The sequence below is a fragment of the Octopus sinensis genome, linkage group LG2 (assembly GCF_006345805.1).
Source record: "Octopus sinensis linkage group LG2, ASM634580v1, whole genome shotgun sequence".
NCBI lineage: Eukaryota > Metazoa > Mollusca > Cephalopoda > Octopoda > Octopodidae > Octopus > Octopus sinensis.
The window spans coordinates 172,745,744-172,770,454 of NC_042998.1; the positions used below are offsets into that span (position 1 = coordinate 172,745,744).

General features: G+C 36.9%; 1 protein-coding gene across 2 annotated transcripts in view; it reads right to left on the bottom strand.

Annotated features, from left to right (window-relative positions):
• Positions 1–24,711, bottom strand: part of LOC118762121 — a 229,904-nt gene that overhangs the window by 3,235 nt on the left and 201,958 nt on the right. For both annotated transcript variants that reach the window (XM_036500437.1, XM_036500436.1), the window contains one exon: positions 14,049–14,326. In XM_036500437.1, coding sequence (XP_036356330.1) covers positions 14,049–14,326 — 278 coding nt within the window. The remainder of the gene's footprint in view (positions 1–14,048; positions 14,327–24,711) is intronic.

Here is a 24,711-nt window from a genome sequence, read left to right on the forward strand (position 1 = left end):
GCCAGTGAGAGATGCTTTGGCACAGTTGAGGTGAAATTTCCAACTGAAGAAAAGGCAAAGAAAGTTTAAGAAAACACTTCAAAAGTGAGGAAGTATTGCTAATTCCGACATACCTCGGTTGGAGGGTGTTTAAAATAAAAGTAACAGAGGTACCAGCCCAAGTGGATATCGCTTTGCTGGTGGCAACCGTTTTATGCGGCATAGGTAAAAATAAACTACTATACTCCAAGTGCACTGAATGGGAAAGGAAAATTGATCTAGCACAGGAATAGAATTATAGAAACACGCCGATTCGATCAGAAACAAAGACATACCTGATCTGATCGACTTCCATAATACTACACAGCTATTCGTACCAGTCGAGGGCAGAAAGACGAGATGCCGTATGTTGGGGAGAAAATTCACTTAACGGCTTTCTCCCCCATGCATGGAAAATGAAACCCCCTACTGCTATGGACATCTGTAACACAACAACAGCACCAAAATGAATAGTAGCATCATCACCATCACCACCAACTGTACCAACACCAACAACAACAGTACCAAGAGCAGCAGCATCCAAAACAGGAACAGCATCAACAGAAGGGGACGTAGGAGGGATTCATCCAACAACATCAGCAACAAGCGCCGGTACCACATCGGAGGAAGACAATAACAACACCTGAACTTTCGTAACCGAAAGAAGCTTCTCCAATGCCAGTCGATCAGAACCCCAGCTTAGAAATGTGCATGTATGCAGATATATTTCTCTCCATTACCACTAATTTTTTCCGTCTGTGAAAACTCGTCTAGAGAGGAAATCAGTTTGAGAAAACCACGAGGATGGATCCTAGTGAAGGGGTAATGGAAAAAACAATTACAAAATGAAAAACACCGTACACACAAAGCAACAACCCATCACAAACCTACACACACTACACCTAGGCAATTACAAACATCTTCAACACAGCAAACACCACTAATATTACGAACACTTCAACAAACGAAAAAAGTTGCAATGGAAATCAGTATGAACAGCATACCCAAGTTATCATCAATTACACGGCCATAGACATAAACAAGAATATAAGCATATTCAAAAATACACGGACATTAAATACACATATCTCACCCTAGCATAGTACCCCAATTCACTTAAAAATTATAAAAAAGCAACTTACAACACCAGAGTATTCGAATGGAATGGGAGCTCTTCGAGAGAGAACATAAACAAACGAATGTTTATGGATGCAAAAGGATAGCCAGAAGGACAGAACATATGTCTCTCCACAGAAATATGGTAAGCGATTCTCTTCAATCTCCTTCTCTCTCACAAACAAGGCCTTGCTCAGAATACGTAGTGTAGATGCACGTGGGCTGGAGTCACCTTGGAAAGAAGATCACATACGCAACGACCTCAGGTAACTAAGTATAGTTTTAGCTATACGTGAGACTAGATTTTCCAATCTACAAGGTTTCATCCCCATTTTAGTAGATATGAGATTCATTTATCTCCCTGTCAACCAGAAATGGGCTGGAAATATGGTGTTGTTCCGGAAAGGTCCGGATCTCAAGATAAGGTCTATCGTCATGACCCAGAAGCTAAGTTGGTGGTCCTCGATGGGAACAGTAACGACGGAGATGCTTTCAGACAGGTGACTGTTTATGCTCTAACAAGAGCAAAACAGCTAGATTTCATCAGACGTCTGGAGGTTATACTGGGAACGTTTCGACCTTTAGTGCTAATGGGTAACTGGAACACCATCATGGACTCATGTTTAAATTGTGTAGGGCCAGTGTTAGAAGAGAAGGGGTACAAAAGTCTCGCAAACCTAATCAGAAATTTTTAACTGTCCGAGAATTACCGATTGGATTTCTTGCATGTGCCAATGTGGATAGGACGACTCGCATCGACCTCGAAACAATAAAAGGCAAAGAAGACATCAGCAGAATTTGACGTCAGAAGGTAAAGACAGAGGAAACGCCTGTCCTGCTCAAAAGGTCCCTGAATAAGGTTTGTTTAAGGACAGTGAACGAAACACCCATGTTTCTAGAGGTTATTATTCAAATCCCAAAGAAATCCTCTAAACGCATGGCCATGATGCACCCCACTACTCCTTCTCGCGATCAGAGATGCACATATCGTCAGTAAGGGATATTTTCTACTGGTTATGGTCAAACAACTGATAAGTATATCTGTGGTATTGAGCAGAATATTTGCTGTAGCCCATCTTTTATATTATTATTATTATTATTATTATTATCAAACTGTAGTCTTATTTTCATCACGGGCTTTCACTGCACTACCGAGCGCAGCTCTGTATGCTTTGGGTATGTGCTGTGGTTTGTTGTGGTGCTCTTATTTTCACTGTATTGAAAGTGTTTTATGTAGGATGTGTGCGGTGCCTAGTAGTGCTATTTTCTGTATATATATATATACACTTGTAAGACCTGGTGTTTTGGTTAAGTATTTATCTTATTGGTTTTTCATCATACTTAATGTGTCTACTCAAATAGGAATTGTTTCTGTTTATAGGCTCCACATTCGAGTTATTTCTATTTCCAGATCCTATTAACATTATTATTATTATTGAGTGAGAGAGCAGTGCATGCCATCAAAGTGACACTGGGGTAAAATATACGAATTCGAGTATACCCATCATAACTATCCATCTGATAAGGGTACACCAGTCACATGCATCACAACCATATGTGCGCGACATGGTGATCTCATATCAAGATTAACAGCACATGACCTTGCAGATGGGGCGCAGTTAGAATTTTCTTCAGTTCGAGCAGCCCATCCCACTCAAAAATTCCCTGAATAAGGGTTGTTTAAGGATGTTGAAGGAAACGCCCATGTTTCCAGTGGTGAATTATTCAAACCCCTTGAATTTCTCTCAACACATAGCTATGGTTCTCCCCCACTACTTCTGTTCGTGATCAGAGATGAACATATCGTCAGCCACTGAGGGACATGCTCAACTGGTTAAGGTCAAACAACTAACAAGCAAATCTGAGGTATGGAGTAGAATATTTCCTGTAGCCCATCTTTTATACGAAAACAAAACAATGCACATGATAGCACTTTCAATCAGTTTAAGGTGAAAAGCCATGTGTGCCACTGCCTAGTACTACATTAGAGCAAGGTACTGCATTAGGGTATTTATCATTATTATTATTATTACTATTATTATCATCATCATCATCATCATCATCATCATTATTATTATTATTATCATTATTATTACTTTTTTTTTTCTTCTTTCAAATTTTCTTCCATTTCTTGCCGAGTGTCTTCCCGACTCCTAGGGCAAAGAAACTCATAGTGTATATTGGTAGGCCATTAAACCAAACTCAGTAGTTCGTTCATCATTTAAAAAAAAATTTTTTAAAGTTAAATTAAAATGCATGAGCAGCAACAGTTCTCACATCGACAATGCTCTTCTCATTACGTGTGATGTACCAGTTAAGACAATCTTTTGCACTTCTTGCAGGGATGGTAAGCCAGGGATCATTCTCATATAATTTTCGGTTCCCTTCTTGATCATTCCTATATTATTATTATTATTATTATTATTATTATTATTATTATATTATTATTATTATTATTATTATTATTCTGTAGTTTTATTTTTATAGCGTGCTTTCACTTCACTACCGAGCGCAGCTCTGTGTGCCTTGGGTATGTGCTGTGATTTGTTGTGATGCTCTGATGGTTATTGTATGGAAAGTGTTCTGCGTAGGATGTGTGCAGTGCCTAGTAGTGCAATTTTCTGTATGTTATATGTGTTTGTAAGTCCTGGTGTTTTTGTTATGTATTTGTCTGAATATTTTTTTATCATGCCTAATGCACCTACTATGATAGGAATTGTTTCTGTTTTTAGATTCCACATTCTGGTTACCTCTATTTCCAGGTCTTTGTATTTTGAGAGTTTCTCCATTTCTTTTAGAGACACGTTGTCATCTGCCAGTATTGATACATCAATGAGAAAGCATTTTTTCTTTATCATTATTATTATTATTAGTAGTAGTAGTAGTAATAGTAGTAGCAGTAGTGGCAGTAGTAGCAGCTGCAGCAGCAGCAGTAGTAGTAGAAGTAGTAGTAGTAGTAGTAGTAGTAGCAGTAGTAGCAGCAGCAGAAGTAGTAGTAGTAGTAGTAGTAGTAGTAGTAGTAGTAGTAGTAGTAGTAGTAGTAGTAGTAGATGCTCGGCTTTTGCTTTGTATTTGTAAAAGTTGACTCCAAGTCTCACCCGGACACCTTAGAGACAAGAGGCCAGAAGTTCAAGTTGGTATATGACTAGGGTGCTATACTTTTGGTTTTGCACAGATTATTATTCTAGAGAATGTATGTCATACAAAACTTAGAAGTTTGTTTTAAAAGTAATTTAATTGTAAGTAATTTGATTATAAGACGACAGTTTGATCCTAAGTAAGAGATGTTTTGGGATTATATAGACAATATTGTTTTAGGATATAAACAGTACCACGACACGAGCACTATTTTAAAAAATTTCTTCCGTATTAGGATTTCCTGGTATCTGAGATACCAGGTAGGATCTCATATAAAGATAAACAGCACATGACCTTGCAGGTAGGGCCCAATTAGAATTTTCTTCTGGTCGAGTAACCCATCCCGCTCAAAAAGTCCCTGAATAAGGTTTGTTTAAGGATGTTGAACGAAACGCCCATGTTTCCAGTGGTGAATTATTCAAACCGCAAAGAATACCCCTGAACACATGGGTATGATGCTCCCCAGCCACCTTTGCTCGTGATCAGAGATGCACATATTGTCAACCACTAAGGGACATGCTCAACTGGTTAAGGTCAAACAACTGACAAGCAAATTTGTGGTATTGAGCAAAATATTTGCTGTAGCCCATATTTTATACGAAAATCAAAACAATGTACATGATAACACTTCCATATTATTATTATTATTATTATTATTATTATTAGTAGTAGTAGTAGTAGTAATAATAGTAGTAGTTGTAAGGGAGTGGCTTTAGCAGCTGTAGTAGTAATAGATGAACATTTCAATCTGTTTTATCCTACTTCCAGGTATTTCGCCGGCTCCATATGTATTTGCTTACCTGAAATCTTGAATTAAATGTTTTATATCTAGATATTACAGATGCTGTTAATATGCAGAGTATTAAGTAAAGAAAACCCTCGTTAACTAATATAATGCTACCGTATCAAGAAATAACTTTATTTTAGCAAATGAAACTTTATGTGTTTGTGTTCTATTAATGTTGCTATGGTATCCTTCACACCTTGGTTCACAAGTTTGTTCGCAACACAGCCGGAAACGAGGAGAAAAACAACTCATTGCAAATAGTTGGATAACTAACAACACTAGGATGTTGACAAGGAATCTACAGTATTAATATAAATATTTGTTTCTGCAAATATACTTGCCTGAAATGTAAAATATCTTTGTGTATATAAGAATATAAAAAAAAGATATTTAACTGATATTGGAAACTAATTTTCGTCTGCAGGATAAAGGTATAGTATTTTTGTATGGAAGAATATAAAGGTAATATTTCATGGTAGGTAACGCTAGAGCAAAATAACATCGTGTATATCTAAAAATATTTCGTAGTACAGTAATCCCTCGACTAACGCGGTTATTACATTCCAAAACCTTCCGCGATAGGGGAAAATCTGCGAAGTAGTAACAGTACTGTATATTTTATTATTATTTTTATAATTTGTATATGTTTATTTAATTATAAATGCAAAACAAAACCACGGAGGAGTCGACGTAAGCTTCAATAATAAACAGCGATATGTGAATTGCGATATGACGAGGGATTGCTGTTTCCGTATTTTCAGTTGTGTCGTGTAAACTATATCATAATGTCAACATATACACCAAAAAAAAAAAAATTCATTTCAATCAAAGCTATCTGATTTTCTACAAAAGAAAGTATTACACCCCACACACACACACGCATACACACATATTTCGAGATGGTCATTTTTGTTTTTGCCAAAGATGAAATAAGAACAGTAGTAAACAAGTGAAGAACGAATATATAGTGTGTTTGTTTATTTAACAAAATAAATAAAAATGTAAAGTATAAAAGACATCTCAATATGGCTAACCACAAAGGGGGGTGTTACTGTAGCTTTTTAGCCCCAGGATATCATCGTCTCCAGCTGGCTTTAGACACATTTAATAATAAATAAAAATGATCGTCCCGAAATATAACATCTATTTCAACAGATGGCTTCAAATTAGGAATCTTGCAATCTGGTGTATTCACTGGTGTACACGGGTGCCATGGTATTGGTTCCCGAAACGACGAGGGAACTAGGCTACTGGAGTTCTGTGATGCATGTAGCATTTTAATCTGCAACACTAATTTTAGGAAGCCAGACAGCCACCTGATAACCTATCAATTAGGTGACTCTAATAGCCATATTGATTTCATCCTCACCAGACAGCGAGACGCAGAGTTGCTCTCAAATACAAAGACCCTCCCTTGTGGAGAATGTTCCCCCAGCATAGGCTAGTCATTAGTGACTTTAGGCTCGAGGCCAGAAGGATACCAAGAAGCAGACCAATCTCAAAAAGAAGGATTTGGAAGCTAAAGAACCCTTCACAAGGTCAGAGATTTAGGGACATCCTCATTGAGAAATTTGATGAGCGGGAGGGGGAGCTAAAGACATCGGACAAAGAGGGTAGCTGGAAATTCCTACGGGACAGCTTGCTGAATGTCACAGACCAAGTCTGGTTGGTGCAAAGTCTCTTCCAGACCTAGAGTTACGTGGTGGTGGAATAGTACGGTAGACAAAGCCATTAGAGCAAAGAATCAGGCCTGGAAAGCCTGGAAGGGTGGGGGTAGCAGTGAACTGTACCAGATAGCCAAATGGGAGGCTGGGCGGCTGGTATGTATAGCCAAGGGCGAGGCAGAAAAGAAGCGACGTGAGGACCAAAGAATGATTGGGAAAAGAAAGAGGCTTGGAGAAGACATTATGAAAGACTGCTGAACGTGGAGGATGAATGGGAGGAGGAGAGCCTGCCAAATGTTGACCCAGTAGAGGGACCAGATATCCGAATAGACAGCTAGATAAAGCAAGTAAGGGTATGAAGCCAGGAAAAGCCCCTGGCCCATCAGGAATGACTGCTGAGATGCTTACAATATCTGGTGGTGTGGGCTATGGGTTAGTCAGTCGCATTGTAAACCAGGAAGTTCATGATGGAGTCATACCCAATGACTGGCGTAATAGCATCATAGTCAACTTCTACAAAGGTAAAGGTGATGCTTTAGATAGAAATAATTACAGGAATATCAAACTGCTGAATCAGGTTATGAAAGTCATGGAGAGGGTCATAGCCCATCTCATTGGGGAGAGAGTCTGCTTAGATGAGATGCTGTTTGGTTTTGTTCCGGGTAGAAGTACCCCTGATGCCACATTCCTGGTTCGACAACTGCAGGAGAAATACCTGACTAAAGATAAACGCCTTGTGGACTTGGAGAAGGCGTTTGACAGGGTCCCCCTATCCCTTATCTGGTGGACGATTCGGAAACTGGGGAGGCCGTTAGTAATGTTTGGATTGGCAATGAGTATAGTAGAGAATTCCAGGTAGAAGTAGGGTCCACCAGGGTTCAGCCCTCAGTACCCTTTTATTCATCATAGTCCTCCAGGCAATAACAGAGGAATTCAAGACGGGATGCTCCTGGGAGCTCCCCTATGCTGATGACCTAACCCTCATAGCAGAATCACTACCAGAACTAGAGAAGCAATTTCGGGTGTGGAAGCAAGGTTTAGAATCAAAAGGACTTAGAGTCAATGTAGCAAAGACAAGAGTTCTAATAAGTAGGAAGGGGAACACATCTGCACCCCATCAGGTAGGTGGCCCTGCTCTGTCTGTAGAAAAGGTGTAGGTAGAAACTCCATAAGCTGTACCCAGTGTAAGCTATGGACACATAAGAGGTGCAGCAATATCAAAGGAAGATTAACCGAGAAGATAGCTTTCGTGTGCGGCAGACGCACGGGGGCAATAAACACCACAGATGCTCAAAAACAGATTCCATCACACTCCAGGAGGAGAAACTAGATGTAGTTGATAGCTTCCGCTGCCAAGGTGACCAAGTTAGTAGTGGGGGTGGATGCTCAGAGAGTGTTACCACTAGAATAAGAATAGCCTGGGCAAAGTTTAGAAAGCTTCTACCCCTACTGGTGACAAAATGCCTCTCGCTCAGAGTGAAAGGTAGATTGTACGATGCATGTGTGTAAACTGTCATGCTTCACAGTAGTGAAACATAGGCCGTGACTGCAGAGGACATGCGTAGGCTCGAAAGAAATGAAACTAGCATGATCCGCTGGATGTATAATATCAGTGTGCACACACAACAGAATGTAAGCGCCCTGAGAGAAATGTTGGACATAAGAAGCATAGGATATGGCATGCAAGAGAGACGTTTGCGCTGGTATGGTGATGTACTACGGATGGATGAGGAGAGATGTGTGAATAAGTGCCACTCTCAATCAGTTGAAGAAATCCGGTGTAGAGGTAGACCCAGGAAGACATGAGATGAGGTGGTCAAGCATGACCTTCGAACGTTGGACCTCACAGTGGCAATGACGAAAGATTGAGACCTCTGGAGATATGCTGTGACTGCGAAGACCCGGCAGTTAAAGTGAGTTCACGGCTGTATCCTACACAAGTTTCGCATAACCAGCCCCAGCCCATTCAAAGTACCTTGAGTCGTAAGGCGACCTGCTGTGCTTGATGAGACCTATTGAGTCAAATATATCAACATCGAAATGAAAATCAAATGGAAATTGTAGTTGTGATGCCCATGCCGGTGGCACGTAAAAAGCATCCACTACACTCATGGAGTGGTTGGCGTTATGATGGGCATCAAGCTGCAGAAACACTGCTAGATCAGACTCGAGCCTGTCTCTGTTGAACCGTCCAACCCATGCTAGCATGGAAAACGGACGTTAAACGATGATGATGATGATATATATATATATATATATATATATATATATATTATATATATATATATATATTATATATATATCACAATCAAGGAACGGCCATAATAGGCCATTCATCCACTAGAAATAACAGCCAAAAGCTCAACCGCAAAATAACATCAATTCCGTAAACCAGGAGAAAATTAAAAAAACATTTACCCTGTAATTTCTTATACGATGCACCGTTTCATCTACTGTTTAATGGTAAACTAACCTGATTAAATTAAATCAAGCCAATCTTCCATAGGCCCTTAGAATCATCAGTAAGAAATAGCCAAGTCGGAACAGATATTTTCACGAGGCATTTCCTTCCCTGCCTCGGCAATATCTGACATAAAATTTTCAAATCATCGCACTCGCGCCAAATTTATCGGCAGCAAATAAATATAAGCCGCCGATTCCATTACGGAATTAACCAGAAAATTCATAATAATCAATATAGGGTGGCAAAAAATTTTGTAGAATTTTTTGCCACCAGCGGCCTAGTGGGAAAAAATTAAATAGTCATAGACCATTTTTAAGTTCAACATCACAATCAAGGAACGGCCATAATAGGCCATTCACCCACTAGAAATAACAGCCAAAAGCTTCAACCGCAAAATAACATCAATTCCGTAAACCAGGAGAAAATAAAAAAACATTTACCCTGTAATTTCTTATACGATGCACCGTTTCATCTACTGTTTAATGGAAACTAACCTGATTAAATTAAATCAAGCCAATCTTCCATAGGCCCTTAGAATCATCAGTAAGAAATAGCCAAAGTCGGAACAGATATTTTCACGAGGCATTTCCTTCCCTGCCTCGGCAATATCTGACATAAAATTTTCAAATCATCGCACTCGCGCCAAATTTATCGGCAGCAAATAAATATAAGCCGCCGATTCCATTACGGAATTAACCAGAAAATTCATAATTAATCAATATAGGGTGGCAAAAAATTTTGTAGAATTTTTTTGCCACCAGCGGCCTCGTGGGAAAAAATTAAATAGTCATAGACCATTTTTAAGTTCAACATCACAATCAAGGAACGGCCATAATAGGCCATTCACCCACTAGAAATAACAGCCAAAAGCTTCAACCGCAAAATAACATCAATTCCGTAAACCAGGAGAAAATTAAAAAACATTTACCCTGTAATTTCTTATACGATGCACCGTTTCATCTACTGTTTAATGGTAAACTAACCTGATTAAATTAAATCAAGCCAATCTTCCATAGGCCCTTAGAATCATCAGTAAGAAATAGCCAAGTCGGAACAGATATTTTCACGAGGCATTTCCTTCCCTGCCTCGGCAATATCTGACCTAAAATTTTCAAATCATCGCACTCGCGCCAAATTTATCGGCAGCAAATAAATATAAGCCGCCGATTCCATTACGGAATTAACCAGAAAATTCATAATTAATCAATATAGGGTGGCAAAAAAGTTTGTAGAATTTTTTTTTTTTTTTTTTTTTGCCACCAGTGGGTGAATGGCCTATTATGGCCGTTCCTTGATTGTGATGTTGAACTTAAAAATGGTCTTTGACTATTTAATTTTTTCCCACTAGGCCGCTGGTGGCAAAAAAATTCTACAAAAGTTTTTGCCACCCTATATTGATTAATTATTGATTATATATATATATATATATATTCTTCTTCTTCTTCTTCTTCTGCTCCACCTACCTCTTAACTTTATCACTAATGCTTTCTAGTATAACACCTACGCAAATTCCATAAACAAACCTTTCAATAGAAATATTCTCCTGAATTGAACTGCAACTGCTAGCCGTCACTGACCATTCAAAATACGACAATCAAGGCACTCCCAAATTTTTCCACCCCCTTGCCTCATCAACCTTCCTCTTCTTCTACCCTACCAAGAATTCACAACGACCTCGAACACACAAGTGCAAGCAAGGGAGACAGAGAAAGGCAGAATGCCACTTATATTTGAACACTATACAAATATTCCTTTAAAAAAACTTTTCTTTTAATTTTCCTAAATTTAATTATTTAATCGTTACAGTTGAAAAGGTCTCAAAATGACAGAAACCGGTACTGAAATGTTCTTTATAAAATTATTTTAGCATTTTCTATCTTGACTTGTTTTTTCATATATATATATATATATATATACATACATAAAGGGTGTCCTTAAATGATCTTTAGAATTTGGAAATGGTAAAGAAGTTTTATTAGAAACCTCAGAACACTTCATGTGAGTTCTGTTGGCTACACGCAACACATCTAGACGATACAAAATAATAAATTGGGGAAATTGTAAAGATAATTTGTGAACACCTTATGTGCACATACATACATTCACACATACATACATACATGCATACATACATACATACATACATACATACATACATACATACATACATACCGTGAGACAGACAGACAGATAGACAGATAGACAAACGTTTATGGAATTTGTTTTGCAAATTTCTCGATGTGAAATCGTATGTTGAAACCGATATTCTTATTGTTCGTGATGGTCATTTTTTTCTTGTCAAATAAACTCACGCACTATATACATGCACGAATATATAGTGCGAGTGTTTATTTGGCAAGAGAACTACCATCCCGAAACATAACAACATACATTCATATATATATATATATATATATATGTTTTTTCTATAAAATCCGTTCTGTGTGTGTGTGTGTGTGTGTGTGTGTGTGTGTCTTCTAGGATCTTGGGCATCCTCCATCCGATTGCGCTCAAATTCGATATGTAGATACCGACGCTATCTTGGCATGTATAAGTCTTGAAAAAATTACAAAAATCGATTCCAGGTGAGAATGCGATCGAGAAAGCCATGGGAACGTGCATTTGTACGCGCAAGTACATCGGCTGTTGCGATCGATACAACGCGTACGCGAGAAAAATGCTCGGTGTCTCAAATTTAGGTTAAATCAGTTTCTCAAAGGGGAGGCCTATGGGACGGTCGGACAAGCTGTTTTGAGAAAATTTGGTTTAAATGTTTGACAACTCAGCATCGTCCATTGGACGGGGGGGGGGGGCATTTTGCTCGTATATATATATATGTGTGTGTGTGTGTGTGTGTGGAGAATTATTCATCTTCAAAATTTGTTTATTACAGTATTAGTCTCATTAAATTCATATTAAATTGAAATCCGACACGTGTTTCTGCTGGATAAGTCCTTTGATGTAGCATTTATATCGGTTCAGTTTATATTCCTCCAAGATAGACAATCCTCTGCAGTTTTGCTGAAGGTTTTATTCATGAGCGTGTGTGAAGCGGACTGAAGAGTCAAGCGTTCGATAGTTTTTCTTAAAGTATATTCTAAATGACGGATCACAAATCTTTAGGCTACATGGCATTAGAAATTGCTTTGAAATACGATATAGGTACAGTTCTCGTATAATTAAGAGTTAGATCATCGGTTTTAGAATTTAAGGGAATACTCGTTTACTCGTTTACTTGTTTCAGTCATTTGACTGCGGCCATGCTGGAGCACTGCCTTTTTAGTCGAGCAAATAGACCCCAGGACTTATTCTTTGTAAGCCTAGTACTTATTCTATTGGGCTCTTTTGCCGAACCGCTAAGTAACGGGGACGTAAACACACCAGCATCAGTTGTCAAGCGATGTTGGGGAGGACAAACACAGACACACAAACACACACACATATATACATATATATATATATATATATATATACACGACGGGCTTCTTTCAGTTTCCGTCTACCAAATCCACTCACAAGGCTTTGGTCGGCCCGAGGCTATAGTAGAAGACACTTGCCCAAGGTGCAACGCAGTGGGACTGAACCCGGAACCGTGTGCTTGGTAAGCAAGCTACTTACCACACAGCCACTCCTGCGCCTACATTATTTTATACAATTAGTCGTAGTAAAAACTCTAATTAGGTGAAGAAGTATTTCCCTCATTGATAAATCTCATTGATGAAAGGTAAACACCTTGATGAAAGGTAAATACCTTGAAACTCGGGTACGTGTGTATCATGTGTTGAAGACGGGGAGGATGACTCCCCTTCACAAATACTGACAGGACACAGATAGTGTGTCTATAGCCAGCGGGAGGAGGTGTCTTCCTGGGGCTACAAACTACAGTAGCATCCACCCTTTTGGGTTAGCCATATTCAAATGGCATATATGCATCACGTTGTATTTCCCTCATTGACCACTTATAAAGTGGATAAAATGATAGATTTACAAGAAATCGAAAGTAAGTGGAAGTAAAGAGGAAATAAATTAAAATCCTTTTAATTTGGATATTCAGACCAGTCCATAGCAATTATGTTTAATACTTTTTGAAATATTAGAAGAGTTGCAATACTAATCATAAACAGAAAAATGAGAATAATACTAAAATAAACAAATTTTGAAGTGTAATTCTCCATTTTAATTTGTGTCTTAATTGTATACTGTATGAAACCCACTGGAGCGAACTCAGATTTACCTATGGAGTGAAGTACTCTGTGCTTACCTTAAACATTTCTGTATGTTCCCTAGCATTCAATGTGGTTAGCCAGCTCTGGATTATATCCGAGTGTTAATTAGAAACTTGCCCGGTTTCCATATCCCCATCTCTTTACGTTGAGGAATGCAAAATTGAGAGTGATACGGATAACATAGATAGTTACCAGGCAGTGTACTGATAAATTCGAAAGTTAAGCTGCAATTTCTTCAAGATAAGACTTGGTTACTGTATTTATTTCTGTGCGTTTTGTTCCACGTGAATATATTCCTTACGCCTACATATATTTAAACGTACAAATATTTAAAACAGTATATATATTTATAACAATATATATGTATATATACATGCATATATGTATGTCCGTATCAATCTGTACACACACACACACACACACACACACACAGACACAGACACAGACACTTACACATATTTATATATATACGTATGCGTGTGGATGTGGGTGAGCGGTTGTGTATGCATGCATAAAGCAATTCTTGAAATTGTTTCAATTGGAGATTTTAGATTTATTTTTTTTCGTTTCATAAAAGAAATAACTTACCTATTTTCAAAAACAATTATTGATGAAATGATATGAAGATTACTTACTGGCGATTCCAGAAGGCTAGTTCCCTCTATCTGACCTCTCGGTAAAGAGATGCATTGCCTTTCCCTTTTCGGTAAATTTAAAGTCGAAGTTTCGGCTTTCAACACGTTTTCGACATCTGTAAATGACGATCTTCGAGGAATCTGTCTATCAGGGTTAATGAAATATTTCTTAAAATCAATGCGATGTGGAATCATAACTTCATCGTAATCTGTCTCTTCATTGGAAGTTGATAATGTTGAATTGGTTTGTTGATAGTTTTGATATTCTAGTGGTAGAGCTGCGAATAAGAAAATATACCAATATGGAAAAATGGAAATAACAATAAAAATCTTTTGTACAAAACTATTCGTAGCATACGAACTCGTATATAACTGGTATCAATTTGCAGTAAATAGTCTTTTAGCGTACTCCATCACACTATGCTCAGTTCCTTAATTACACGTTGTTCTCTTAAAATAAAAACACACTGGGACACAAACACACACACACACACACACACACACACACACACACATGCATATATACACACACATACAAAAACATACATTCACATACACATAGCCATATAACTACAATGTAAGAATACATTTGATGAGAATTTGGTCGGAGGATCTAAATTTGCTGTAGATTTATATAGCCATCTATCTATCTATCTATCTATCTATCTATCTATCTATCTATCTATCTATCTATCTATCTATCTATCTATCAACATGTCTGTATATCTATCAACCTGTCTGTCTAGCTAGCAAGCTAGCTAGACAGACAGACATTTTAGTCTGAGTAATCTGCAGGGGATTCGTCTATATTCAGACGTTGAAAAACATTTGATGCTATAAACAGGATTCCTGCCTTAAGTGCTTTTAATACTGCTATTAAACTCACTTATCACCAATGAAAGATACGACATTTCGAATTTTGGACCTAAGCCCAGCAACGTATATGACTTACCGAAAATACATAAGCCAAGGGAAATTCAAAATCTAATAAAGGAACAAGATAGTGAATACATAAAATCATTACAACGAAGAGGTCTAAAATTTAGACCTCTTATTGCTGCTCCAGCATGCTCTACATAACGTCTAAGCAATTTTGTTAACATAATTTTAAAACCATTATGTACCGACATACCAAATTTCAATGGGGATGACATTGAGTTCTTGTCCTTTCTTCCTAAAACAATGGAATCGAATATAGTCTTGCTTCGTTTTTATGTAGTCTCAATACAAACATCCCACACGATTTAGGAATAAAGACGATTAAATATTGAAGGGTAAAACATAAGACAAGTGATTTGTAGTAGATTCGCCATGGCCTTTATATTAGACCCAGTCAAACCTATCCTTGAAAACAATGCATTTAATAGGAAGAATTATCTTCAAATTAGAGTCAAGGTTTTTCCAGTTTATGCGAACTCAGTAATGGGATACTTAGAACGTCTACATCAAAGAGTGTAAGAAAACTACAGCACTGGCTTTAGAAGGTATATTTAATGTGCACAGAAGAGAAATGTTGAGGATTGCTTTATAATCTAGACTACATCTTCAAACATCCTGGAAGAATTCAGTACTCGCTGGAAGAATTCAGTACACCCAACTCCGAAAATTGCAAAGGATATGAGCCACTCAGAATTAACATTTCTCGACATAATGTTAATTAAAAATGATACCACCATCGCTACTGCCATATACTATAAAGACACAGACACAGATTAGTATCTGAACCTTAAATCATGCCACCAAACACATACAAAACGCAATATCTCATACTGTCTTGCCAGAAAAAAAATATGCAGCAGAGACAAACGTATCACAAAGCTTAATGGATTTCTACTCAAATAAAAATATCTATCCCTACTTATAAAAAATGGTATAGAGTGTGCTAAATAAATACATATAGAACAACTTGGAGAAACCCAAGAAAGCGGAAAGCAAAAACAGAACATTATATTACACAACTCATGTTTCCAAAATATCTTTACTGTCGTCAAATTAAACTTACCTATCATTAGTCAACGTAACGAACTAAAAGATATAATTACTGTCCGCACATCGATTCAAAGTAAAACGCAACACTAAAATTTAAAGCAATTATTGACAAAAGCAAAGTTTGACCTAAACAACATTGATAAAACTGTCATGGTATCCAAATACAATGACAATCGATGCGGTAGACGATGTTTATACATACCGATCAATATATCAATAAAAAGAAACTGGAAGAATATTTACAAATGTACAAATGAACTGTAAAAGAGAGATCTAATCTACTGCATCAAATGCTCGAATTGTGAAGAGATATATATTGACTAGACAGGAAACGTGTTATCGGAACATTCACAAGTGCACCAATAGCTAATTAGGGACCTTGATATTCATCAGATACCACTAAGCAAACATTTAGAAACGTATTGTAAGAAAATGTTTATATTTCCATTCTACAAACTTGTACAACTCAAGTGAAGTAGAGAGAAGAGTAAAAGGATTTTATTGAGAAATTCAGCTAATAATGATAATAGTAATAATAATAATAACAACAACAACAACAACAAACTACGTGGATATCCGTAGAACATGCCAGTTTTCCTCTTATGAAACTGAATCCTAATATCATCACTGAACATTTTAAGCATAGCAAGTAGACCTTGTTGTTCGTCATTTTTTGAGTACATTTTCAGATCATCCATGTAAAACAGATGACTCCCTTTTTTCTTCTTGATCTCATATCCATACCCGGTTTTGTTGAGCATGATACTTAATGGTGCCAGTACCAAGCAGAATATTAAGGGTAACAGCGAATCCCCTTGGAAGATACCACTTTTGATTTTAATTGGTCTACTTCTTATTGATCCACTGGAATGGTTCAGCTTCAGCGTAGTTTCCCATGTATTCATGCTGTGTTTCATAAACTTGAGAGTTGGGGATACTTTGCATACTCCCCTCACTTTCAGAATCCACGAATGAAGTACACTATCGAACGCCTTTTTATAGTCGATCCATGATGTGCTCAGGTTCGTTTTCCTGGTTTTGCAGTCTTCAAGGATCATTTTGTTTATCAGCAATTTGTCCTTGCATCCGTAGCTCACTCTTCGACAACATCTTTTATTCTGGTAGTAGTAGGTTCTTTTCTTCTAGGAATGTGTATATTCTTTCAGTGATTACAGATGTTAATATTTTATACATTGTTGGTAGACAGGTGATTGGTCTATAGTTCTTTGGGTTTTCTGTGTCATTTATTTTTAGTATTAGGTATGTCACTCCCTGTGTCAACCAGTCTGGGCTATTTTCTGGGTTTTTCATGACTTCGTTGTATGCTGATGACATAACTCCATGTAATCAACTAGCTGTTTGATCCATAAGTTTGGTACTCGATCTATCCCCGGTGACTTCCAATTGCTGGCCTTTTTCAGGGCCTCTTCTGTTTTCATATCTTCCCATTCCTGTACTTCTTTATTTTTCAGGAGTGTTTCTTGTTCCTTAATCCATTCTGCATCTTCATTATGTTGTTTTTCATTTTCCCATATCGTACTGAAGAAATTTTCCATATCCTCTTTCTTTGGCGGTTGCTCAACATTTATTTGTTGTTTACCGAGTTCCCTGTAAAATGTCTTTCCAACTTCTTGTTGGAAATTGTTTTCTCTAAATCGTGTGCTTCTCTTTATATATCGTGACAGTCGTTGTGCCTTTGCTTGGATTTTTTGCTTTAGGTTTTCTTTTGCTTCAGGTATTTCATTTTTTTGTTTGATCCCATGCTTTTTGCATATTTTTTGGGTTTTCTTTGGTTGACCTGGTTTCCGTTACTTATTTCGATCAGTATTGATAGGTCGCCTCTCATGCATTGTATATCCTTTTTTAAGTTTTCTTTCCATTTTGGTTGTGTTTTCTTCTGTTGAGCAGCTTTCTTTGTTAGTTTTATGCCTTTTGCTTCAGTAATAGATGCACCTGAAACTGTGATCGGAAAAGATGATGTAACAGTACACTGGGATATGCCAATCAACACCGATAAATAAATCAAGGAAACAGGCCGGATATAATCATCAAAGATGGGAAGAATAAGAAATGCTTAATGATAGATATGATAGTACCATCAGCCCTTTAATGAAGTTGATAAGTTATTTAAGTACAAAGACCTAGAAATAGAAGTGACCAAAATGTGGGAAATGAAAAGAAGCACAGCACCAGTGGTGATTGGAGCGTTAGAGATAATTTAAAAAGGCCTTGATAAGCAGCTCAACTTGCAGTGTAAACGTGAGAGAATTTCAGAAAATAGTGTTGCTAGGTTCCGCACACATTTTACGCTGTGTATTCTCCATGAGATGAGGACCTGCTGTGACCCTAGGGTCAAGAGATAACCCCGGATCAGCAGAAGACAACGGACCATATTTTATTTTAAAATAATAATAATAATAATAATAATAATAATAATAATAATAATAATAATAATAACAACAACAATAATAATAATAACAACAACAATAATAATAATAACAATAATAATAATAATAATAATAATAATAATAATAATAATAATAATAATAATAATAACAACAACAATTAGAAAGTAAGATATATAAGAACTAGAAAGTAAGAAATATTACAACTAGAAAGTAAAAAATATAAGAATGAACATGAACCTAGTAAAGTATTAGAAAATAAATATAAGATGTTGTGGGACCTCAACATTCAGACTGACAAAGTAATAGAAGCTAGAAGGATTTATTTGGTAGTAGTAGCAGTAATAGTAGTAGTAGTAGTGGTGGTGGTAGTAGTAGTAGTAGTAGTAGTAGTAGTAGTAGTAGTAGTAGTAGTAGTAGTGGTAGTAGTAGTAGTTAGAGAGTATGGAAAGTGGCAGATAATTGACTTTGCAGTCCCAAATGAAGAAAACATTAATATGAGAAGTATAGAAAAATATTTAAGTACCAGGACCTAGCTATTGAATTACAGAATCTAAAGAAAGTGAGGATAAAATGTATCCCAGTAGTTATGGGTGCATTGGGAACTATCTCTGAAGATCTGAACAAATGGATAGAGGAAATAGACATGAAAACCCAGTTTAGTACAGCTCTAGAAAACGGTGTCATCAGGGCAGCTAGGATAGTTAAGAAGGTTCTTGGCATCTAATGTTACTTGTAGCCCGATGTTAGGATTTTTCCTTTTCCAACCGTCTAATCGGTTGAGTGTATATGATAATGATAATAATAATGATAATGATAATAAGAATAATCCTTACTACTAAAGGCACAAGGCCTGAAATTTGGAGGAGGGGACTAGTCGATTACATTGACTCCGAGTTTCATTGGTACTTAATTTATCAATCCCGAAAAGATGAAAGGCAAAGTCGACCTCAGCGCAATTTGAGCTCAGAATGTAAAGACAGACGAAATACCACAAAGTATTTTACCCTGCGTGCTAACGATTGTGTCAGTGGCCACCTTAATAATGATAATAATAATAATAATAATAATAATAATAATAATAATAATAATAATAATAATAATAATATAATAATAATAATGATGGTGATGATGATAATAATGATGGTGATGATGATAATAATGGACAAGAAATTAGAAAATAATAGACCGGACATAACAATTAAAAATAAGGAAAAGCGAAGTTGCTTACTAATTGACCTATTATGAATCATAATGAAAGAGGGCGGAAACAAAAATAATATAATCCCTTAAAGTTTGAAATAGGAATAATTTGGAGTATGAAAACTGTAAAGGTCGTGTCTATAATAGTAGTCACGTTGGGAACAGGAAGCAAAGATATAGACAAATACCTGTATGAGATTGGAATAAAATACCTGGTAGAGCTCCTACAGAACGTTTGTCTCTTATGAGTAGCAAATGTTATCATGAAAGACTACTGTAAACTTGTGAATACCTTAAGGTTACAGGCAGTAACCCGCTAGCCACATAAATCCTATCAGGAATAAAACCGAATCGAAGTCAGACCATACTGCTGCTGCTGCTGCTGCTGCTACAACAGCAACAACAACAACAACAACAACAACAACTACTACTACTATACTACTACTACTACTACTACTACTAATTATAATAATAATAATAATGATGATGATGATGATGATGATGATAATAATAATCCTTTATAGTAAAGGTACAGGAAATTTGGTGGGGAGAGGACTAGTCCATCATATCGACCTCGGTGTTTCACTGTTACTTAATTTATCGACCCCGAAAGGATGAAAGCCAAAGTCGACCCCGGCGGAATTTGAACTCAGAACATAGCTACAGACGAAATACGGCTAAGCATTTTGATAGTGTTCTAACGATTCTGCCAGCTCGCCGCCTTAATAATAATAATAATAATAATAATAATAATAATAATAATAATAATAATAATAATAATAATAAGGAGACACCGGGGACGTTTAAGAGGAGACACCGGGGACGTTTAAGAGAGACACCGGGGACGTTTAAAATGTAAGAAGGAAAATACAGAGCTCCGAAATATATCCACAAACATCGAAAACAAGGACACCCTATGGAGCCAAAGATTTACTAACAAAGAATTGGACTATATCCGAGTAAGTAATATGAATTGAAATTTATTACTATTTTCGAAACGAAATGATGTATTTTGACTCGATATTATCTCCACCTCTAACACAACACATGTAAACATGCGTGGAACAACACGATCATCCCCGACCTCAAACACCATGTACAAAGGAACTACGAAGAAATTAAATGCCACCGATACTATTCAACCCAAGAATAACAATCGAGCGGTACGTACATTAAACCTACAACAAAAAATGTACGAAAAACTACACGTGCGAAATAATGTGACAACAGAAATAAACGGACCGGTACCCTACGAAAATGACGACCGTCAAAATAATGGGCCGGACGTTGTACCTCATGTCCCGCAATTAAACCCCAAAAAAAGACGTAAATGGACACGTGAGGAATACATTTCTATCTTACACGCATACTTCACAGCAATGCTCTACCCACAAAATGAAAAACAACAACACATACATATAAAATATGGAAGGAAAATAATAGAGATATAGACTTGGATACAGCAATGAACCTAATAAATTAGCTAACGTACGAAGATACATTCTCAAAGCCAAAAAAATATCAGAAATAGAAATAGAACATTTAAAAGAAAAAATACACCAGGAAAATGTAGATAGAAGCCACACAACAATGCCCAATAATATAAACACTGAAACTGTATAAACACGAAGACAAACGCCAACATTCCCAACAAACACGATGTAAACAACGAAGGGGAGCCTAATGATTATGATAATATAAAAATAAAATAATCAAAGAACTGAAAACACAGAGCCCAAAAGGACCACCGACCATACCTCCCAAGAATAAAAATAAACGCAATAACAACACCAATTATAAACAACATAAACCTAGCCGTCACTGAACTAGCCACTGAAACAAAAAAAAAGTGATATCACTGAACTAAATGACTTGATATACGCAGCAGCCACTGCAGCCACAAAAGAAGCTGGATACTCACCCAAACCCGCCCAAACAGGAGTACCACCACCCAAACAAACTGTGGATAAATAACATCCAAAACAAAATAAAAAAAATTAGAAAAGACCTGTCGATTCTTAATGAAATCAGCAAACAATCAAAGGAGTATGAAAATAACAAACTCGGCATCTGAAAAATGGAAATAACAACTGAAAGGTCACCCAGCACTGCAAAGCTGGCTACTAAGCAACAAAAAGAGAACAAAAATGCTCCGCAAATATAACATCACAGAAAAAGATTTGCCGGAGATAAAAGAAAAGCTGAAGCAAGATATCCTTGCCAAAGCTCAAAGGATCCGCCGGTACGAGAAACGCCAACGCTTCTTTGAACAGAACAAAAAGTTCAACTCTGACCCCAAAAAGTTCTACCAAGAACTGGGCAAAAATAAAATAGAAGTCACTGCAGCACCAACGGCAGAAGAATTGGAAGAATTCTGGAGAGAAATATGGTCGGCGAACGAACAGCCAAAAAAAGGAGTATGAAAATAACAAACTCGGCATCTGAACAACTTTGGACCCCCATAACAACTGAAGAGGTCACCCAGGCACTGCAAAAACTAAGCAACTGGAAGGCACCTGGGAATGACAAGATCCCCAACTTCTGGTTGAAATATCTAACAGGAATGCACAAAAAGCTGGCTGAAAACTTTAACAGCATACTAGCAAGCCAGAGACAATGAATGGCTCACGAAGGGGAAAACCATCTTAATTCCCAAATCAAATGAAACAACAAAACCAGAAAACTACAGACCAATAACCTGCCTCCCTACTATGTTCAAGGCATTTACTGCAGTGATATCGCAAAGGCTGAACAAGCACATGGACGAAAACAAACTGTTCCCAGAAGAGCAGAAAGGATGCCGCAAGGGCTCACATGGCTGTAAAGATCAACTAATGATTAATAAAGCCGTAACTGAAGACAGCCACAGAAAGAAGAAAGGCCTCAATATGGCCTGGATTGACTACAAAAAGGCGTTTGATAGCATCCCCCACACATGGATCCTCGAAACACTAGCCATTAACAAAGTAGCACCAACAATCACAAAATTCATAGAGCACTCTATGAATAAATGGCAAACAGTCCTACACCTCCAAACAAAAGAGGGACTCATGAAAACCAAAGACATCCCCATTAGAAGAGGAATATTCCAGGGAGACACGCTCTCTCCACTCCTTTTCTGCTTGGCACTGTCACCTCTATCTGATATGCTAAAAAGAACTGGATGCGGATATAAATGTTACGGCAAAACGATCAGCCACCTTTTATATATGGATGACCTAAAACTATACGCTGCAAATGACAAACAGCTGGAAACACTATTAAAGACAGTTCATGGATTTACCAAAGAAATAGATATGAAATTTGGATTAGAAAAATGCGCCAAAGTAACCATGAAAAGAGGAAAACTAGTTAAGAGTAACAACATCACACTAGATAAAACCAATGAAATAAAAGAATTAGACCAAAGCCAAGCTTACAAATACTTAGGAATCCATGAACAACACACACAAATGAAAGAGAAAATAAAAAAAGAATATTATAGACGAGTTAGATCAATACTAAAAACAGAGCTCAATGCTAAAAACAAGATAATAGGTATCAACACTTTAGCTGTCCCAGTTATAAGTTACAGCTACAATATCCTTAACTGGACACGAAATGAACTGTCCAAAATAGATAGGAAAACAAGAAAAATACTGACAGGATCTAGGATGCATCACCCAAAATCTGACATAGAAAGACTATATATACAACGTATAGAAGGTGGTAGAGGCCTTATACAGCTGGAAAACTACTATAAAATAACCACCATAGGACTGCAAAAATACCTACTTCAGAAGGAAGGAAACTGATCCAGATAGCAGCAAAACACGAGCAAAACAAAAACTGTTCTCAGTATTTAAGGAAGCTGACAAATACAAACAAGAAATCATACCACCTAATAAACAGAAAAAGAAGAAGAAGATGATGAAGAAACAACAAAAGCTATAAAACAAATGAAATCCAAACTAAAAATAGAACAGCAACGAGCCATGATAAAACGATGGCAAGAAAAGCCCCTTCATGGTAAATACTGCACTAAACTAAACGCAAAAGAAATAGACAAAGAAAAATCCCAGCAATGGTTGAGAAGCTCAGGACTCAAAGCAGAAACAGAGGGATTTTTAATTGCAGCACAAGACCAAAGCCTCCCCACCAGAAATTACCAAAAACATGTAATGAAAAGAAATATTACAAGTAACTGCAGATATGCGGAGATGAACAAGAAACAATAAATCATATTATCTCTAGCTGCCCAGTCCTGGCTAAGAAGGAATATATTCACAGACATGACAGAGTTGGAACCTACATACATTGGAAGCTATGCCAACATTATGGAATAACAACAGAAAAAAGATGGTATAGGCACACACCAGAAAAGGTCACAGAAAACGAGAAAGCAACCATACTCTGGGATATGCCGATACACACAGATAGAGAAATTAAGGCCAACAGACCAGATATAGTTGTCAGAGATCATGAAGAAAAAAATGCTTTCTAATTGATGTATCAATACCGCAGATGACAACGTGTCTCTAAAAGAAATGGAGAAACTCTCAAAATACAAAGACCTGGAAATAGAGATAACTAGAATGTGGAACCTGAAAACAGAAACAATTCCTATCATAGTAGGTGCATTAGGCATGATAAAAAAATATTCAGACAAATACATAACAAAAACACCAGGACTTACAAACACAGACAAGGCACACAGACCTGCGCTCGGTAGTGATGTGAAAGCACGCTATAAAAATAAAACTACTGAATAATAATAATAATAATAATAATGGTGATGATGATGATGATGATGATGATGATGATGATGATGATGATGATGATAATAATAATAATACTAATAATAATAATGATAATAATAATAATAGTCCGTTGTACTATAGGCAGAAGGCCTGAAATTTTTGGGAGGGTGATAGTCACTGTGAGTTAGACATAACACTTGTAATTCCTACGTAAAAAAGAATATTTTCCTAAATAGGTCACAATTTGATAGAAAATGTTTGATAACAATTTTGTTTTTGGATTACTTTATAGCAGATTTCGATTTGATTTCAGATGCTGAATCTCTT